The sequence below is a fragment of the Nilaparvata lugens genome, chromosome 11, assembly GCF_014356525.2.
Source record: "Nilaparvata lugens isolate BPH chromosome 11, ASM1435652v1, whole genome shotgun sequence".
Lineage (NCBI taxonomy): Eukaryota > Metazoa > Arthropoda > Insecta > Hemiptera > Delphacidae > Nilaparvata > Nilaparvata lugens.
Window position 1 is genome coordinate 407,941 of NC_052514.1, and position 21,867 is coordinate 429,807.

Sequence of the window (21,867 nt, forward strand, 5' to 3'; positions counted from 1 at the left end):
ATCCGCTGTGTTGAATGATAGACAAGGATAATCAAACACTGCCATTATAACGTGGACCTCACTATAGCAAAAATATATCTTGTACGCATATTTTCACTTCATTTTAAAGCTTTAAAATTCACATCACAATGATTATTTTTCCTAGTTTAAAGTGTACTTTACACTAGTACATTTATTGATAATTTTTTTATATAGGCTACGGTTATTATTTTATCCACAGAGTTATTCATATTCATATTTTTGATAAATACTACGTTTTCTTTATGAATAGTAATATTTTAATTTTTTTTTTGTAACCAGTATATTATTAAATTATACTGTATTACGGCGGGTGATTTCTGGTTTTTTTTTTGACTGATGGATACTGAATTAAATAGATTAAATTTAAATTAGAGTAATTTAAAGTAAATCCTAATAAAACCTATTTCATTGGATAAATTGTACAGAAACCTTAAATCGCTGATTCTACTTTGAATTTAGCGCGCTTTGGAGTTGGAAACGTCGATGCAATCATGGTATCAACTTTCTCTGTCGTCTGCTAATGTATTTTTTTTTTAAATTGAAAATTACTCCAATATTTTAATAATTTAGGAATAATATTTTTACTTGAATTATAATGTTTTCGAAATTCATTCATAAACTATCCATGTTTTCCACATCAACAAGATGTCTTATGATTTTATTCCAGTCATTTCAATTTATAGGTTAGACGGCAATAAAGCATGTTTATCTGTTATTTTATACAAATGTAGAAGGTATGTTTCATCATAAAATGAAAGGTATTATTTTTAAATCTCTCTAGAAAACATAAACACAATAGTTTTATTAAGACAGTCATTCAACCTCCAGTATTTGTTTTTCAACTTACGAAAATTATCATTTGTTTTCAGATAGTTAGATCCTTTCAATATCAACTTGGTGAGTAGTGTTACTTTTACCACTTGGAATGCAATAAAGAATAAATTATATATTATTTTTTTCATCATACTATTTTAAAAAACTTCATGTTATAACTATTTTAAAAATCTTCATGTTATAGTTGAGCTAATTATTAAAGCAGTAATATTCCAGTTTTAAGTGATAGACATATATTTTATGTTTAATCTGCAATTTCCTATATTTTAATCAATTGTCAGGCTTCCCAGCATAAATCGTATCAGAGATTTTATAATTATAAAAAGTAATAAATTGATAAAAATATGTTGTTAGCGTCTCAAGCAAGCAAATAGTGATATCCCAAAAAAACTCTATAACCGGTAGAAACCCTTATTGATGATAACTCTAAATCTCCACATTATAGCTTGCAATAAGCATTGATGATAGGCCTAAATATCCACATTATAGCTTGCAATAAGCTTATTCAACTGTTGGTCTACTTCTCAATAAACACAATTATAATCCAATGAGATTATGGATCAATAATAATAATGATAGACTAGAAAGATTATTGTAAGATGCAAAATTTCTCAGCTCCAATGACCGTCAGATGGATGGGGTGGCTGTTTTATTCGCGGATAAACCACCTCAATTGCTCAGGATGAGGCTCCCCAGACGGCCATCTACAGAGCCACCCAATTGCTTGACCCTGTAGGCCAATGTTTAGAAGACTGCAAGGGCTGCTGACTGTCTTCAGCTAATACATCTACAGCTCATTGCTACAGCTGAGAGGGGAACTCCACAGGTCTCAGGAGAGAGGTCAAAAGCACAACATCAGGAGGCGTACTTATATCAACCAGACTTTCACGTCCGCATAGCAGCTACCCCAATCAAGCTCTAAAAATTATAATAGACTGCCACAGAATGTCCGCAACCTCCATTTGAGTAGTTTCAAGAAATTGTTTTATGAGAAACTTATTGACCGAGCAAAGTGAGGTCTATAAGATTCAATTCGACGGTTATTGCATTTCTCTTCATGTTTAAATGTTTATATGTTGCGCATTTATGGCGAAACGCAGCAATAGATTTTCATGAAATTTGACAGGTATGTTCCTTATTATTTTTAAATTGCGCGTCGACGTATATACAAGGTTTTTGGAAATTTTGCATTTCAAGGATAATATAAAAGGAAAAAGGAGCCTCCTTCATACGCCAATATTAGAGTAAAAATCAGACTATAGAATTATTCTCATAAATCAGCTGTCGAGTGGATTATATAAATTACATGCCATGACGCAGGCAATTCAATATCTCAACGTAACTTGGTGAAAAATCAGCTGCTGTGTGGACTATTAATTGCATGCCTCATTGAATGCGATTTTTATGCACTATTAAATGAACTATTGATTGCATGCTATAACACTTGCAATTAATAACCAAAATAACATAGTATTGTCTCTCGACCTTTCTCTGTTTTGAACTTGGGCTGTCCTGTTGCCAGTATGTCTTGAAGGAGATTAGCTTTTGATGTTAGCATTTTTGATACATCAACCTTAACAGCCATTAGCCGTTTTCACACCGATATCTCGCCTACACGACATACAGACAGGATTTACTGTGATGGACAGTATAAGAGGAAGCTGTGGTTTATAACTGCGCAAGGTCTACTGTTCACAGAACTACTAGATAGTGTGTCATTGTATGATACTTACTTACTTGATACTTGTATAGATATCCCACTAGTAGCGCGTGCGTAGTCGTCATGGGTTGGCCCTATGGAACACACCGTCATCATAGAATTCCTGCAGGCTATAGTATAGCTTTTGTTGTAGGTGTCTCTTCAGGAGGTCCTTGAAGGCGCCTATGCTTTCCATATTTTTTATTTCTTCTGGGAGATGGTTGTAAATCCTGCTGCATAAGTATCTGGGCCCCTTTTGTGCCAGTCCAGTTCTCACTGTCAGTATATGGGTGTCATTATGTCGTCTTGTGTTGTATCCATGTTGGTTCCGTTGGAAATAATCCGGTCTTCTTTCAACCATCAGAGCTGATTCAAAAACAAGGGAGTGTTAGTATTCCAGTTTCAATAAACAAAGGTTTGCAATATGCCAGGTAGTTTTCATTGCTTATAATTCTAACGATCCTTTTCTGTAGGAGAAGCACACGTTTTGCGCTAGGGCTGCTCCCCAAGAATACTAGTAGTTCAGAGAACAGTAGAATTCGCTACATTCACTAAAATCACTATTGACACACGCCCGCCTATTCAGACAAACACACATACAAATTGGATTTAGAGTATGATCATATAAATGCAATAGGATCGGTGGAGGACGCTGAGAAATAAATATTCTTTACATTTTTGAGCTAGGATGCACGGATAAAGAGATAAAAAATCTGAAACTTGAAATGTGGATCTTGGGGGGGATGATTGAATTATAAAAAATTCAAAATTTTCAACATGTTGTAATGTATGAAATAAGACTGCCTTGAAGCGCTGCAAAATAAAAGTTTCTTACACTTTTGAGCTAGGATGCATGGCTAAAGAGATAAGAAATCTGAAACTTGAAATTTGGTACTTTTTGTTGGGGGGGGGGGAATTATCAAATTATAATTTTTTTAAACTTTGAACATGTGATATATGAATTAAGACCACCTTGGAGCGCTGAAGAATAAAGGTCCTCTACACTTTTGAGCTCGGAAGCACGGTTGAAAAGATAAAAAATCTGAAACTTGGATTGGGACTTGTAAAAAAAAAATCGAATTCTAAAAATTAGAAAATTTTTAACATGTGATACATGAAATAATACCGCTTTGAAGAGCTGAGAAGAATGAACCCAATTTGAACCTGATCTGACAAAGTATTGTTAATTTAGGTTGATTTTTAGGGTAAAATTTCCGAATAAAGTGCCGCCATCTTGAAACGGGGATGAATTGAAAAATTTTGAATACATACGTTCCTGCGCCTTGTTTCAAAGTACTTGTATACCAAATTTTATTCCAATCGGACCATAACTGCGACTGTAACTGCGGTACAAACAAACAAACAGTCAAACGCCGATTGACTTGAAACATAGAATTCGCTTCGCTCATTCAATATAATTATGCCATAACTCATTATGCTCTGGAAGCAACCATAGTACACCTTCATTACCTAGTACTTCAGTGTCAAGTAAGTTTCGCAATCGGCTCATCATATAACAAACGGCAGTAAGTTTCTTCGAGATGAGTCTGCCACTTCAAGTTGTTGCTGATAGTAACTCCTAGATAATTCATATCTTCATCGACCTTGACACTAGATCCCTCAAGTCTGAGAAGAGTTGTTGAATCATGCTTATTTCTATTACGGTATTAGTGATGGTGAGTTCAGTAATTCAGTATATTCAGTCCATGACCGGCAGGCGCCAGACAGACTTCGTCAAAATATAAAACAATCAATACACAAATAACGAGAGATGGCCGCAGATAGGTTGTTTCGTGTGGCTCTGTAGATGGACTGCCATACTAACTCATGAAACAATCTCAAACTGGTCTACAAGTCCACTGGTCTCATCATCTCTCAGCTGGCCAGTTTCTTTGAGTCGTTTTGATCCTACATCTTCAAGTGCCTTCTTCATGAACCATTCAGAGAATGTAGGTTGTTTCTTCTTCTCAGAAAACCCTTCTGTTATTATTGAATGAAAAAGACTAAGAAATTGTCAAAAAACCACTGATTTATTGATAATTAGAAAGACCGGTTTCGGTTATTACACCATTGTCAATCTCTGATAAACTAAAACTAAATACAAGAGCAGCAGAATTTATACTAGTAGGCGAGTACTGCTATTGGTCGAGGGCATGAACGCCTGCCATTGGCCTAGCTAGACAGTCTCCTCCCCCTCAACGGTGTGACAAAATGGCGGCTTAAGCAACAGAATCGCCATGATAATAAAATTACTTTGAGTACAAAATAAGAACCAAGAAAACAAGTGTGAAAGATAATAAAACAAATATGTAAATGGAAAAACTATTGACTAATGTATGCTTACAATTTTATGATAAAACTAAATTCGTAGTGTTGTACTGGTTGAAATGAATCTGGTCATTTAAACTATACTGGGAATTTTCCTTAATTACTCTTGTTATTTCTAAAGCCTCTAGAATATTCAAAGATCTGCCTTTGTTATTAACATGCAGAAACTCAACATTCTCCTTAACTGTGAACTTGTGATTATTTGTTATCAAATGTTCTGCAAAGTTAGATTCCCCATTTTGTTTATTCCAATCTCTGATGTGTTCTTTAATTCTACTTTTGAAACTTCTACCAGTCTGACCCACGTAACAAGCATTACAATCATCACATTTAAGTTTGTACACCCCGCTTTTATCCCAAATATCAATTTTGTCTTTACTCCAGCTAAATAGACTATTTAAAATCGTTTGGTCTTGAAAGCAACATGAAATCCATTCCTCTTCAATTCCCTACCTATTTTATCAGATACACGGCCTAAATATGGGATTGTTATCCAAGTCTTCTCCTCACAGTTTGAGCCTACAAAGCTAGAATTGATTGAAATTTTTCTATTAATTTTACTCAATAATCTGTCCACCATACTTTCTTCATACCCATTTGTGACAGCTATCTGTTTAATTTTAGTGATCTCAATTTCAAAATCATGATGGCTCATAGGTATTGTTAGTGCTCTATAGACCATACTATTGAAAGCAGCAAGTTTGTGAGAAATAGGATGACAAGAATGAAGAGGAATGATAACATCAGTATGGGTTGGTTTTCTGAAAATAGAAAACTTGTGAAAACCAGTGCTATGATCTATTCTTAAATCTAGAAAATTCAATACACAATCCTGTTCTACCTCTACAGTGAATTTTATACTCTGATGTAATCCATTCAGATAGGAAAGAAAATTGTCTAGTTGTCTGTTACTTCCTTTCCATAAGCAAATAATATCATCAACATATCGAAACCAGTAAACAATTTTATCTTTGAAATGACTATTTTCAATGATTCTACTTTCTAACTTATCCATAAATAATTCAGCTAGGAGTGGTGAGAGGGGTGACCCCATTGCCAACCCCTCTCTTTGTTCAAAAAATCTATTGTTAAATTTGAAATAATTATGCTGAGTGCATAACTTCATCAATCCTATCAGTTCTTCTCTGAGTGTATGATCATTTATAGAGGCTTCCATTATTTCCTCAGCTCTTTCAAGACTTTCTCCCACCGGAATGTTAGTGAATAATTAGTAACATCAAATGACACAAGTTTATAGGATGATAGAACAGGAATATGTTTTTATATTGTTGACCAACTCCAATGAATTTTTAATACTAAACTTTGGTTGAAACCTGTTAATGACCGAAAGGTGCTATTCAGTTTGTGAGCTAATTTGGAGCAGGGGGAATTAACAAAAGATACCACTGGTCTTATAGGAACATTAGTTTTGTGTAATTTGGGTTGACCGAAAAGTCTAGGTGGATATGGATTCATAACTGTAAGATACTTAGTTTCTTTCTTGTTAAATAATTTGGTGGTGATGGTCAACTTATTTCTAATCAAGTTATTGATTTTGGTGGTGGGATTGGAGTTAATCTCAATAAAATTGTTATCTGCAATGAAATGGTTTACCTTACTTAGATATTCGTCCTTCTGTTATTGGTTCTTGTAGAATTTAATCATGATTGAAATTAAACAGGCTTTTTTGCAACCGGGCCATAGTCTCTGATACAAGTAACACTCATGTTATTGAGAAAACGTTACCAATTATTGTAGTAAACTGAGAGAATGATTAAATGAATAAATGTTTATTTCCCCCAAAAAAACTGAAACTACTACATCAATTACAGAAAATATTAGATAGCTTACAATTACATACAATAGTTAGTTTCAGAAATTTCTTATAATGAGTCTTCTATATATTTTTAGTGTTTTCTGTGTGGAAATTGACCTACTCCACTATGGCGTACCATGTTCTAGAGTAGGTAGAACTCATGATTATTGAGTAACATCCGAAAAAAGTTCATCGTAATTTCAAGAAATGAGTGATTGTGGCAACTTCAAATCATTTAGGGCCGTTTGTACAGTCAAAGCTTAAACTCGATTTAATAAGATGGTGGCTTAAACTCAAAATGAAACACATTATAACAAACTAGACTTGATACAGATTTAATCCAGTTCAAAATGAAATTTAGTTTAAACTGTCACTGTGAAAACGACACTTAGTCAATATTAATTCATGATTTACCACTCTTTCATGGATCAATCATCATAGGTATTATTCATTAATAATTATTATTAAACGAAAATCCAAATTAAATGCTGTAATTCACCCCGAAGACTTCTGCTACTGCCAATATTGACAACAGAGTAAACAGCTAGATGGAAATTCGATGAGCGCTACTATTCAAAAATTATTTGTCAGCCCGGGAATCGAACCCAGTACCTCCCAATTGCCGGTCAGGAATGCTTACCCTTATACCAAACTGACAATCTCTGGATAGCAGCGCTCATTTTATACGTAGCCATAGCGGCCAGCCAGTCTACAGATGGACATTACTGAGATATTGCAATTATTCAAATGCTAATGAATTAATAATTATTATTTAACGAAAATCCAAATTAAATGCTGTAATTATTCACCCCGGAGACTTCTGCTACTGCAAATATTGACAACATTTAATTTGGATTTTCGTTTAATGATAACTAGTAGTTCTGTGAACAATAGACCTCACGCAGTATTCGCATCCACAAGTACCTGATGTCACTTGTTTTAAATGTTAACAAACTCAGTTCACGTTTGAATTTGTATTCCATATGATATAATTCATCCAGTTCCGTGATAATCTTTCTATGACAATTAATGTTTTACAATCAATAAAAGCTGGAAATTACAGCCAGTCTAAAGATGATTCAATAACTCCAACATTTCCAGACATGGAAACTTCATAACTTGACATGAAAATTCAGAGCTCAGTATAATATTTAGTTCCATATTGCAAAGGAAATTTAATTTCATTCACTTGGTCAGCATTATTCGATTTTATCATTTGATTCATGTCAACTTCAGATGTTATTCTTGTTTAAAATACTTGATTTCGGCATTTCTTCTTCAGTATTCTAATCTATTAAGAGAGTACGGCCTATGAAAAGTGATACTAGTGAAAAGTGAAAAGTGATTTCGGCATTCCTTCTACAGTATTCTAATCTATTAAGAGAGTACAGCCTATGAAAAGTGATACTGATATGAATGGCCGTTTATCTATTTGAAATTGAGTAGCTAGGAGCTCTACTAATTCCAGTGTTTACTCTCATCTAAATTTAGAGCACTTTGGAGATAACGCTGAACACATGGAAGTCATTCAACGCCGGATCTCTATTCAAAGTAGATCTGCTTGTGTCACTCTTACTGAATGGACTACTGAAGCTTCATAGAATAGTTTATCATAGTTTCCGTACGTAACTACATGTTCAATTTGTTATTGATTCAGCTTTCAATAGGTGAATAACATATTGGATAGAAAGTAAAATTTGGCATCTTAGAGTTCATTAGCTGAGAAATTTTGATTGTTTGGTCAAAATTAATTGAAGTTTTTTAATTTTTCAGAATTTGGTAATTGAACAAAATGCATTCAAACAGCTTGCTGAAAGAAGCAGCTATACAAATCCTGTCGGGAGGATCGGCAGGTAAGTTTATTTCTCTTTAAAAAAAATAATTAAAACAATCACTCACTACTTGAAATTATACAATAATTAAAAAACAATACTATACTTAAGAATACGAATAAGAAAATTTTATTTGTCCAAGAACAATTATATGATTGCATGAGACATTGTCATGATAGTTATAATATTCAACTACATCTTAATATATTTATATACAAAATAAGTCATAATAAAATCAAACTATACATTTTTTAAAAGTCATAATACTTCCAAATATTCACTTCTCATTGATAGTACTCTTTCAAGCTGTAAAAGGGATTTTTGACTAGAAAATTGTAAAGCGTATCTTTAAACTTCAAAAACGGGAAATTTCTCATTTCTTGTGGAAGGTGATTGAAGAGTCTCAAACCTACATTTACATGGCTTCTTAAGGTCTTTGATAACCGTACTTGTGGTATATGCAAATGTTCATAGCTTCTTGTATGGTGTGTGTGGATATTTTTGTCGCTGGTTAGATTTGTTTCCTCAGTCTTGACATGTTGTAGGAAGGTGTAGATGTTCAAACAAATAACTTTCATTACTCTACTTTTAATAAAAAGTGGCTTACACCACCATAAATAGCCTAAATGTTTTATTGAAATAGCAGAAGAGAACATCAAATGCATTTCAACGTCAGACAATAGCTAATGGTAACAACAAAAGTAGACAAATAAAATATAAATACAACTAATAGAACTATTTCTATAAGTCACAATCATGTATCACATGACCACCTTCTCATTCCAAGAAATGAATTTGGATTTATATGAGGGTCAAAGATGTTATAGCGACAGAGTAATTTTTCATTTTAAATAAGATTCCCAATGAAATCTACAGTCAAATTATTCTTGTTGACCGAGCGAAGTGAGGTCTAAGATTTAAGTCGACGGTTTGGCATTTCTCTTAATGTTTATATGTTTTTATGTTGCGCATTTACGGCGAAACGAGGTAATAGATTTTCATGAAATTTGACAGGTATGTTCCTTATTATTTTTAAATTGTGCGTCGACGTATATACAAGGTTTTTGGAAATTTTGCATTTGAAGGATAATATAAAAGGAAAAAGGAGCCTACTTCATACGCCAATATTACCGGAAAAATCAGACTATAGAATTATTCATCATAAATCAGCTGTCTAGTGGACTATAATACTACCCGTTCAATAACATCGAACATCTTGAAAATGTATCTTTCCATTAACGTTGGTAGACAGTTGACTATAATACTACCCGTTCAAAAACATCGAATATCTTGAAAATTGTATCTTTCCATCAACGTTGTAGACAGTTGCAGCCAGACCTGATAACAGCGCTCACACTCACATTCCGGGACGACACGTCACGGTACGATATAGGACAGAAAGCTCTATGTTCATTTAGGATTTTTTCTAGACATTTTTAATTGATAAATTATTTATTAATTTTTGAGAAAACATAACAACAGGTCAATGTAACTCACTGAGCGCGAGGGCTACTGTTCACAGAACTACTAGTTAGAGAAATATTTAGCTGTTTCCTTGATTTCATATCTATGAATATGAGGGCAATCGCAATGTACATAACTACGATACACGAGAGAAAAATAACTTGAGAAACAAAATGTGCAACTATACTTCCTCTCAAAAGAACAGAGTATGTCAATCAGGCTTTTTAATTTTCTTCCCAAAAATGTGAAAACAATGGAAATTCACTGTATTTGAAAGTTTTATTGATGAAGAGGTGCCTATATAATGTACATAAATTATTTTATATTAATTTTAATGACTGATTTTATGTTTTATACGCATGATCTGAATATTGTTCTATGTTACTGCTGTAAATTGTATTGACGTTGTTGTGTCACTTTGTGTTTTTGACAATAAATGATTTGATTTTCATCAACTCTGTATAATTAAGAGTTGCGGTGTTTAAAGATGACAGTTAATACAACAGTTCTTGAGCGAGCTCTTCGACCCAGGGGGTCACTAGTATTACCACCAACTAAAAATACATGTTATACACTTTGTTCTTTTATTTTTGTTCATATGTTGTAATAATTCTCCTTCACTTTTACTATTCTGTTAATTTTAATAGACGCTGTTTGTATTTTGAAATAGGTAGGTATTGTACGATTTAGACATTTCAGTTTTACCATAGAGAAACAATAGCGTAAGTAGATATCCCATGGTATAGGGCGTTTATGTCGCAACTTTTACTGTTATCTCAAGCCGATTACTGTCGATTATTGTCGATTTTTACTGTTTTGACCGGATAAGAGTGTATGAACGGCACAATATGAGAGACTACCATCGTCATAAAGCTTCACAGGGAAGAACTACGTGGACTATCAGCTTGAGATAACAGTAAAAGTAGTGACATAAACTCCCTATACCATGGGATATCTACATATGCTACTGTTTCTCTATGGTTTTACCTTTACTTCTATTGCCAACATATTATTTAATTTTTTACATTTTTTGTAATTATTGTTTGTGTTTTCTTTTGCGAAAATAAAGTTATTATTATTATAGAAGGTACTTTGGTTTTCAGTTTTTATGTAATTTATTGCAATATTATGTTATTTTGTTGTAGGATTTGTGGAAGTTTGTATAATGCATCCTCTGGATGTCGTTAAGACGAGATTACAGGTGCAAAGTGCTCCGGCAAAGGTCAATGACCCGAATCACTACAAAGGGGTCTTCGACTGTATGGCCAAAATGTACAGAAACGAAGGCTATCTAGCTTTTTACAAGGGAATATTGCCGCCCATTGTTGCCGAAACACCCAAGAGAGCATTGAAAGTAAGTTGTGTTCGGCTTGACCATAATTTTCCCTTGAGCCACTAATAGTAGGGCAGGGACACACACTTGATCATCATGCATGTTTTGTCATCAGCAAGAGGCTTCTTACATAAAATAAACAACCAATAACAATAAATAAACATCTGGAAAATTATCCTATTATATTAGCGAGCAATTTCTGTATATGGTTATCTGGTTATGTGGCTATGTATGTCCAACGGATCTCGAAAACGGCTCTAACGATTTCCACGAAATTTGGAACATAGTAGGTTTATGATATAAAAATTCGATTGCACTAGGTCTCATCCCTGGGAAAACTCGCTGAAGGACATGAAAAGGATAATAATTATTCATCCTTGGAAAAACAGATGATAATTTCGTCGTCTGTCGATAACAGAAGATGTGAGTGCCTGTGTGGAAGAGAGACAGAATTATGTTCAGCTGTTCAACTATTTGCAATCAATCAGCTAATCTCACGAGAAATATTGATCTAGAGATTTTAATCGATTTGATCAAAATAATCTGATCTGTTGACATGACATGGTATATCATTCTAAATTAGAGAATATCATAATTTTCAAAGTTAATCATTATTTTACAGTTTTAAGTGATTAGTAAGTGCTATTTTGTTATTCAATTTGGTTTGTAAAAGGTATTAACCTTTAATCTGTAGTCAAAGATGGAACGTAACCTACTTTTTGGACTATTTATAGTGTATAAATCAAAATTCGGGAAAGAAACAGTTTTGGGCTGTGCTTGTTAGTCCTTCCCCAATCAATTTAAATAATTGTATTCTGTTTTATCAATAAATAAATAATGAGCGAAGCTCGGTGCCCCGATGTTAAAGTATAATGGTACAAAAATAATTTAACCTCATAATTAAGAGTAGTGAGAAAAAATAAAGAACAAAAATCGAAGATAGAAAAACCAAGTTCAAAAAATTCCCTGTGAGGACACAAAAATATATGACGACATATGTATCATGCATGTCCTACCGTTAGTGGCCAGCCAAACACAAGCAAATACATTTTCTGTAAATAAATAAATAAATAAATAAATGTTTATTTCCCAAAAAAACTAAAACTACAACATCAATTACACAAAATATTAGATAAATTACAATTACATACAATAGTTAGTTACAAAAAATCTTATAATGTGTCCTCTACTTGTTTAGTTTTTCTGTGTGGAAATTGACCTACTCCACTATGGCATACCATGTTCTAGAGTAGGTTTGATTATTTTGGTTTGAATATTATTGTTTGTGTTTTCTTTTGCGAGAATAAATTTATTATTATTATAGAAGGTACTTTGGTTTTTAGTTTTTATGTAATTTATTGCAATATTATGTTATTTTGTTGTAGGATTTGTGGAAGTTTGTATAATGCATCCACTGGATGTCGTTAAGACGAGACTACAGGTGCAAAGTGCTCCGGCAAAGGTCAATGACCCGAATCACTACAAAGGGGTCTTCGACTGTATGGCCAAAATGTACAGAAACGAAGGCTATCTAGCTTTTTACAAGGGAATATTGCCGCCCATTGTTGCCGAAACACCCAAGAGAGCATTGAAAGTAAGTTGTGTTCGGCTTGACCATAATTTTCCCTTGAGCTAGCCACTAAAAAAAGTAAATTCGTATGGCTTTTGTTGGTTGGGAGTCCCTTGCGGGATTAGTGGGGCATGTTTTGTCATCAGCAAGAGGCTTCTTACATAAAATAAACAACCAATAACAATAAATAAACATCTGGAAAATTATCTTATTATATTAAGCGAGCAATTTCTGTATATGGTTATCTGGTTATGTGGTTATGTATGTCCAACGGATCTCGAAAACGGCTCAAACGATTTCCACGAAATTTGGAACATAGTAGGTTTATGATATAAAAATTCGATTGCACTAGGTCTCATCCCTGGGAAAACTCGCTGAAGGACATGAAAAGGATAATAATTATTCATCCTTGGAAAAACAGATGATAATTTCGTCGTCTGTCGATAACAGAAGAGAGACAGAATTATGTTCAGCTGTTCAACTATTTGCAATCAATCAGCTAATCTCACGAGAAATGATATTAATCTAGAAATTTTAATCTATTTTATCAAAATAATCTGATTTGTTGACATGACATGGTATCATTCTAAATTAGAGTATATCATAATTTTCAAAGTTAATCAATATTTTACAGTTTTAAGTGATTAGTGAGTGTTATTTTGTTATTCAATTTGGTTCGTAAACAATAAATTAGAAATTTTCTGTTTTCAAATGTTTGGACTAAAAATTTGACCTGAATTCAAGTGTATGGAACGTAACCTACTTTTTGGACTATTTATAGTGTATAAATCAAAATTCGGGAAAGAAACAGTTTTAGGCTGCGCTTGTTAGTCCTTCCCCAATCATTTAAAATAATTGTATTCTGTTTTATCAATAAATAAATAACGAGCGAAGCTCGGTGCCCCGATGTTAAAGTATAATGGTACAAAAATAATTTAACCTCATAATTAGAGTAGTGAGAAAAAATAAAAAACAAAAATCGAAGAAAGAAAAACCTACCTCAACAAAATTTGTTCGGAGCCTTTCCCTGTAATGACACAAAAATATATGACTACATGTGTAACATGCATGTCCTACCGTTAGTGGCCAGCCTAACACAAGCAAATACATTTTGGAGACATGAAAAAAACAAATTTTAAATAATAATTATGCGTCATAACTTTTAAATAATTTTACTATCAAAGAACTACTATTATATATTGTGAGATCCACGTTGTAATGGCAGTGGAGAAAGGTAGGAGAACAACGTTACCAATCCTCTGTCTTGTCAATGCCTTCTATAGACGGTAGCTGATACAGGTTTATTGATGTCATATTAACTGTTCATTCTCGTTTAAAATAATCAATTATATTTTATTAAGCAAGAAATTATATTTTTCATAATGAATTTTCATAAGATGAAATATTTGTTAATTGATTATCAATTCTATATTGTTAAAAGACGATCTGGCAACAGAACAAAGTGAGAAAGAGATAGCGCTATCCGCTTTGTTGAATGATAGACAAGGATAGCAATAGCAGTGCTAATCAAACACTGCCATTATAACGTGGACCTCACTATAGAAATGTACATGCCTAATCCTTGTACGTGAAATGATAATATTTTTTCTCTTGACACTTGAAAATGGCATGATTGGCCAACACATGTAATTTCTTCAGAAAGCCTGAAAGTGTACTATTTTATTCAATCAAAAAACATTATTGGTAGGTATTTTTAAATTCTAAAACCCACAAATTTATTAGTCTTATTTTAACCTCGAATTCACATCATTTATGTTCCTGTTTTTTATGTTCTTTCTTTATTTATTTATAATTAATTTATTTGTTTACTTTTTTTTTTTTTGTTGCAGTTCGTCACATTTGAGCAGTACAAGAAATTATTTTTGTTTGGCGCCTCAAGTCCCACCCCACTGGTACGAACAACCTTTCTATATCATCTTCTGCTATTAACACCAATGTACGTAGTCTGATTAACAAATGATTATTACTTTAATCATAGAATAAGCAATATTAGTTTTGTAAACAATATTTAGGTTTTCTATGCTTCAATCTATCCCTTTTCAAGGGTTTGTAAGAAATTTATAGGCTATTATAATTAAACGAAAATCTAAATTAAATGCTGTAATTCACTCCGAAGACTTCTGCTACTGCAAATATTGACAACAGGGTAAACAGCTAGATGGAAATTCGATGAGCACTACTATTCAAAAATTATTTGTCAGTCCGGGGAATCGAACCCAGTACCTCCTAATTGCCGGTCAGGAATGCTTACCCTTACACCAAACTGACAATCTCTGGATAGCAGCGCTCATTTTATACGAAGCCATAGCGGCCAGCCAGTCTACAGATGGACATTACTGAGATATTGCAATTATTCAAATGCTAATGGATTGATAATTATTATTGAACGAAAATCCAAATTAAATGCTGTAATTCACCCCGAAGACTTCTGCTACTGCAAATATTGACAACAAGTTTGGTTCAGTTTGGTGTAAGGGTAAGCATTCCTGACCGGCAATTAGGAGGTACTGGGTTCGATTCCCGGGCTGACAAATAATTTTTGAATAGTAGCGCTCATCGAATTTCCATCTAGCTATTTACCCTGTTGTTAATATTTGCAGTAGCAGAAGTCTTCGGGGTGAATAACAGCATTTAATTTGGATTTTATTTTAATAATAATAATAATTAATTCATTAGCATTTGAATAATTGCAATATCTCAGTAATTTCCGTCTGTAAATTTATAGGTGGTTCTTTCCGCTTTAACCTAATCCTTTACGACAATTATTTGTGTTTGCCATCCTCATTTTCCCTTCTTCACATTCTCTTTTGCCTCATCATTCCAATAACCTCGTCTTTTGTTATCAATGCATGCAATTATGTGAAGCAAATTATTCATAAAAGATTATTGTTAGAGATTCTTCAATTATATAACAATATCGACATTGAAGTGATTTAATTGACCGAACGTAGTGAGGTCTATGTTTCAACTCGATTTGCTTTTGTCTGTATGTATGTAACGCGATTACGTCCAATTCAGATCCCTCTTTCCCTTGATCCCTTAATCCCTTATTCCCATACGACAATGAAAATCAAGTCCAAATATATTATGATCGACTTATCGTATATAATAATAATACGTTTTATTTCGACAGAAAACAAAAAAAAAGTACAGACTTTTTTAAAGGTATACAATACAGCATATCATCAATATTGCGCATACAGTACAAAGTGAAGATAAAATAAAATATATTTATTGCTACAATGAATTATTGATTGATTGATTAACTGATTGACAGACTCTATCAATGGCTGGCTTCTTTGCCGGAGTGACGGAGGCGATTTTTGTGAATCCGTTTGAAGTGGTGAAAGTAACGATGCAAACCAATCACCAGAAAGCTGTCATTGCTCCGAGCACCTTCCAAGTTTGCAAGCAAATTGTCAACACCAATGTAAGTGCATTATAACAATCTATAATATAATAAAAGAACTTAGAAGTGCGAAAGATTTAGGGTAACCGTCCTCTGGAACCGTATTCAACCGATCCGTTCGGTCGTTGGATCGGACGAATCTGCCGGCGAGGTCTACTGTTCACAGAACTACTAGTAGAGTATGATGATGTGTTGAATTTTCAGCCGTCATTGAAATAGAACAGTGCTTGTAAAACGTCTTCATAAAACAGAAAAAACTTCAAAAAACAAACAAGATTGTGGAACAATTTTAGGTTAGGAATACTATTTGTTGTCTCAGCTCGACTAGCTAGTTCGGCCGGATAGAGCCGGAAAATGAGAAAAACGACTAGCAGTCAGATATTTTACAATAAATGAATTATTCACTCACTGTGATAACGAGATCTTTCAGCAGGTCTACCATCTTCCTGGTTGTACTCATAGACAAGTAGAAGGATAGGATGGCAATTTTTAGTGTGCTGTTGGTGTCTATTGGTGTCTATTGGTGTCTATTGGGTTTATTGTGGCTGAGAACGTAATCAAAGAGGAAGTGGGATCTGAAGTTGGTTTGTTCATTTAATATACATTGTCTATTGCTTTTAAATTGGGTGTATATTTCAAATTGTTCTATTGTGTCCAATTGTGGTCCTTTGTTTTTTATGTGTATGATTTGTAGATCAGTATTTGTGTTTGTGATTTTCTTGAATTAGGTGGTCGGCAAATGCAGATTATGTTTTTGTTTTTAGTCCCTGGATATGTACCTTGTATCTTTGATGCGAGTGATTAATTCATTTATTGTAAAATATCTGACTGCTGTCGTTTTTTCTAATAGCCAATAATGATTCAATAATAAGCAGTTCGTGATGGAAAACAACATTGAAGAACTAAAAAAATCACTCTGTATAATATAATAATGTCAAGAAATTTATTTAATTTATTTTGTCGTTTCCAGGGACTTGGAGGACGAGGTTTGTACAGAGGTTTAACGGCTACTGTACTGAGAAATGGCGTTTTCAATTCGGTCTACTTTGGATTTTTCTACACAATTACAGAATACTTGCCAAAACTTGAGGTAATTTTTTAAACTCCTTTGACAATTTTTTTCAAACTAGCCTGCACATTCTGTCTGTATTTACGAGCATCAAGGTGCCCGTTTTATATTTATCATGCATGTATTTTGTTTCAATAAAAGTAGTAGCCCCAACAAATGTAATATCCTTACTTATTTTCTATTTTATTCTATACTCTTTCCTTTTTCATCTTCTTCTTCTTCTTACATTTATTACATTCCTTAATCACAATATCAAATTAATGATTGGGAGAGAATCAACCGGATAAACCCAAAACTGTTCCTCTCCCTAATTTTGATAAAAATAGTCCAAATGAGGTTATGAAAACACTTTTATAAAGATCACAAAAATTTACAGTCCAAATATACATTATACTAAAAATTTTGTATCTCGGTTGATCAGAAAGATGAAACAGATTATTATTACACTTGAAAATGCATTAATAAATTGAAAAATATTAAAAAACTTGATAAATTTGAAGCCAGAAAAATCACAAAAACATTCACTATCAGCATATGATTCTTCTTCTTGCTGTCTTCTTCTTCGTCTTGCTGTCTTCTCCTTCTCCTTCTCATGTTGATCATGATAATTATAATCATCAGTGCAGAAGAAGAAGCGAGAAGAATAAGGCGTTAATAAGTTACTATATAATTGATTTTATTAAAAATATTCGTGCAGTCCTAGAAGATACCTTCTTTATTATAATATACATTTTTCTGAACTTATCTCAGTTTATAATTACTTATTTATTATACTTCATAAATATACTTTACTTATTAGAGACTTATTATTACTTATTATATACTTAATTATACTTTACTTATTTATAATTACTATTCCTGTTTTCTTTTCTACAGGATCCAGTCCACGAGTTCATGAAGAGAGTCTCTCTAGGATTCACGGCTGGCGTTTTTGGGTCGTTGGCCAATATACCTTTCGATGTTGCCAAGAGTCGAATTCAGGGTCCTCAGCCTGCTAAAGGAGAAATCAAGTACAAATCCTGCTTCAAAACTATGCACATCATCTACACGGAAGAGGGGTTTGTATGATTCCTTCTGTTTCAATTTCAGTTTAATAAATTCACTTACAGACTAAAACGTTAACTAAGTTTACAATTGTTAAACTCCTCAACTCTCCCATTTTGCCACCTGATAAAATACTAAGGCAGTCCTTGTGTTGTATTTTTTCCTCCAGATTTAGGTCATGACACATTTCAAAAAGTAGGTTAGACTTCCTTCGCTTGGTCAAGATTCAAGATTCTTTATCGCCAGAACAACACTGTTCATTGTTTAAGAACGTCAAAATAATAACAATAATGTAACACTTGTGAAATAAAAGAGAAATTATTATATAAAATAAGCATATCATAATAGAAATCATATAATATGTGAAAATATTCAAACTATGTAAAACATGCTACTACAATAACATATTTGGCAAAATTCTAGCTGGTGTGCTCCCCCTGTTATCTCAGTTATTATTGAAGATATCGACTCAATTTTTTTTAAATAAAAGAGGAGGAAAAATAAAGCTTTTTCTCAGTCTTAGAAATTTATTTTATTATTATAATTTTTACATGAAGCACTGACCGGGAGAGAAAAACTAAGGATACTCCTTGTACTATTTCTCTCCCAAATTTAGATAATAGTTTAAAAGTCCGAAATGAGGTTATGATTCCACTTTTTTCAAATTTAGTTTTTTTTTCACTCAAAAACAACTAAAACTAAGAATTTTGAATTTTTCAGGTTGAGAAACTGGGTAGGAAACAAAAATATTACACTCAAATCACTGATAATTGAAACATTTTCACGTAATTTTACAAAATTTAGTGCCGGAAAAATAGAACTTCTTATTCAGCACAGCTGTCATTGAAACAACTGAAACAAAACTACAATCCATATTAATAATGAATAAGTTATTCAGTGTTACCAAAAATTAAATAGTTCATGTTGCATCATGAGCATTCATTATATTGAACACTGAAGATACTCATCTACCGAATAGTACGTCCTCTCTGTTAATTTATTTCTTACCATATTTTGAATTCATAGATTGGTAGCTCTCTAATTTCTAAAGAAAGATTGTTATAAATTTTGGCTTGTTGAAAAATATGGCTATCTCTTGTCTTGGAGAGTCTTATTTGAGGCAGTGATAGATCATTGCCACGTCGGGTGGAGTAAGAATGATTGGCTCCCAGACGCGGAAAAGATTGTATATTCATTTTAAAATGTAGCAAAGTATGGAGAATAAAGAGAAAAGAAAATTTTAGAATTTTAAGACTTCGGAGATTGTTTTTTTATAAGACTGTCTGTTTTTCAATACTCTCACAGCCTTTTTTGCCAAATAAAAACTTTTGTTGCATGATAAGAGTTGCCCCAGAGACGAATTCCATAGGAGATGAGGAATTGAAAAAGCCCATGATACACAAGTAACAAAGATTCAGCATTCAAAGATAACTTGAGTTTCCTAAGAAGAAAAACAACTCTGGAGAGTCTCCTGAACAAACTTAAGATATGAGACTCCCAACATTGTTCAATTTTAAATTTAATCACATATAAACAGAAAATTTTAAATTTATGTAGATTATAAAAACTAAATTAAATAACAAAACTGTATGGTTTGTTTTTTTTTCAGGTTCCGAGCGCTCTACAAAGGTTTAGTACCAAAGGTAATGAGACTGGGGCCTGGTGGAGCCATACTTCTCATTTGCTACGAACAGGTGAAAGAGTTCCTCACAGAAAAACTCGAATGAAAAATTAGTAACTAACCAATAAGTAGAATAATTTAAGTGTTGTTATATATTCGTATAATTTGTATAATGTTAATGACTATTGAAAGATTAGAATAACTTGTACCTGAAAGCCATAAAAACGCCAAATTTTATTGACTACAGTATTGAAAGTTTTTCCTAAAATTGTTCACCAAAAATGAGCTTATAAACAAATCTAGTATTTTAAATCTTGAACAAATTCTCAACAGTTGATGAGTAGTGTTTAATTCTACAGGTGATGGATATATTTATAATTAGCTAATTCACCACACTTCTAAGACTGATTGTAATGAAATATTATGTTGATTGAAAAGTATTTTATTATTCGAAAAAACTGTGAATCGAAAAATTGTGCCTTATAAAAGAATATTGTACAAGTAAACAGCACAAATTTTTGTAGACTGTTGTGATACATAATATTTTAAATAAACATGTTTCAAGAAACTTGTGATTCTATTTGCCATTTGTTATGCCCATCGATAAAATAACTGGAGGATGTGCCTTTATTCTTCAATGAGGTCCATGGCCTCACCTGAATCTGAGGGGAGGTACCCCTATGTCTTCCATGACACAGTCTGTCTGGTCATCCCAGCCAACGACGAAGGATTCAAGTATCAGGTAAATAAGTATTGATGGAAAAGAACTTCTTACCGTTTGGTAACTTGATTTAGTTGAATGTTTTTTTTCAGATTACCGTATCATAATATTTATTCTGCAATACTTTTAGTGGAATATTTAATAGTTGTGTCGAGTGAGCCATATAAATTAATTCTTCAAGAATAAAATTGATTATTTTAATATATATATATATATATATATTGTTGGTCTACATTTTTATATAGGTACGGTAATGCATTACTATCACTATGCTTATTGTTGTCTTCTCTTACTTACTTCATAATCAATTTATTCAATAACCGCGTTCATATTGAAATAGTATTTTGTAACAGAATTCAATGTTTTCCTCCATGTAGGTACAGATATAGTGTTCTAGAGATTTAACATGTAACTTACTGTATTAGATTCTCTATTTTGATTTGTCCTCCTTCCCAATCAATTTTTTATTTACATGGCAGTAAAACCTCAGTCAATGTGTGTCGACACTGGTAAGAACCAATAGTAACTTACAGTGAGTAGGTACCTATTATTTTTCTGTCCAGCAAGCATTTGAAAATTCAGCCCTTGAAAATTTCAGAGGTATCTTGTCCAGTACACCCTGGAATGATATTTTCCTCTCCTCAGGTGGTACTGAGTTGTTTGCAGCTTTTTTTCAATATTTTCGTGACAGATTCGATTTCTTTTTTCCTGAGATTGTCAGGCCTCACCCCCCAGGCACTAAGGAGGAGACCTAGACATCTGGATGGCCACAGGGAGTGGTATACTGATGATCTGGCCAGACTTAAGGGACTCATGCTCGCTCTCAAGAACCGATGTGAGGATGGTGATGCTGACAGCTCTGCTAGATATAGAAACTTTAAACAATTCTACAAGAGGAGGATCGAGCTGGCTAAGAGGTTGGCAACTGAGCGACAGATCGAGGATGCACCTAACCAATGCAAAGCTGCCTGGGGATGTGATAAATACAAACAGATCCATGCCACGGAAAAAGATCGACTTTGCAAGCCCGGAAGATTTTAATGGCTTCTTTGTGGGTTCGGTTCAGGATATAGTGGATTCCCTGC

General features: G+C 33.2%; 1 protein-coding gene across 10 annotated transcripts; it reads left to right on the forward strand.

Moving 5' to 3' along the window:
* Window positions 1–668: 668 nt before the first annotated feature.
* Window positions 669–20,629, forward strand: LOC120353496 (mitochondrial 2-oxodicarboxylate carrier). 10 transcript variants are annotated; one of them, XM_039437330.1, is made up of 9 exons: window positions 728–755; window positions 891–918; window positions 8,472–8,551; window positions 12,713–12,921; window positions 14,748–14,810; window positions 16,196–16,348; window positions 17,298–17,417; window positions 18,273–18,454; window positions 20,050–20,629. In XM_039437330.1, the coding sequence occupies exons 3-9, from the start codon at window positions 8,491–8,493 to the stop codon at window positions 20,165–20,167; spliced, it is 906 nt and encodes a 301-aa protein (XP_039293264.1). In that variant the 5' UTR covers window positions 728–755; window positions 891–918; window positions 8,472–8,490; the 3' UTR covers window positions 20,168–20,629. The 10 variants fall into 10 exon arrangements, with proteins under 10 accessions (XP_039293266.1, XP_039293271.1, XP_039293265.1 ...); XM_039437332.1 differs by lacking the exon at window positions 891–918 and having other exon boundaries at window positions 669–755; window positions 20,050–20,280; XM_039437337.1 differs by lacking the exons at window positions 891–918; window positions 12,713–12,921 and adding an exon at window positions 11,140–11,348 and having other exon boundaries at window positions 678–755; window positions 20,050–20,280.
* Window positions 20,630–21,867: the final 1,238 nt, after the last annotated feature.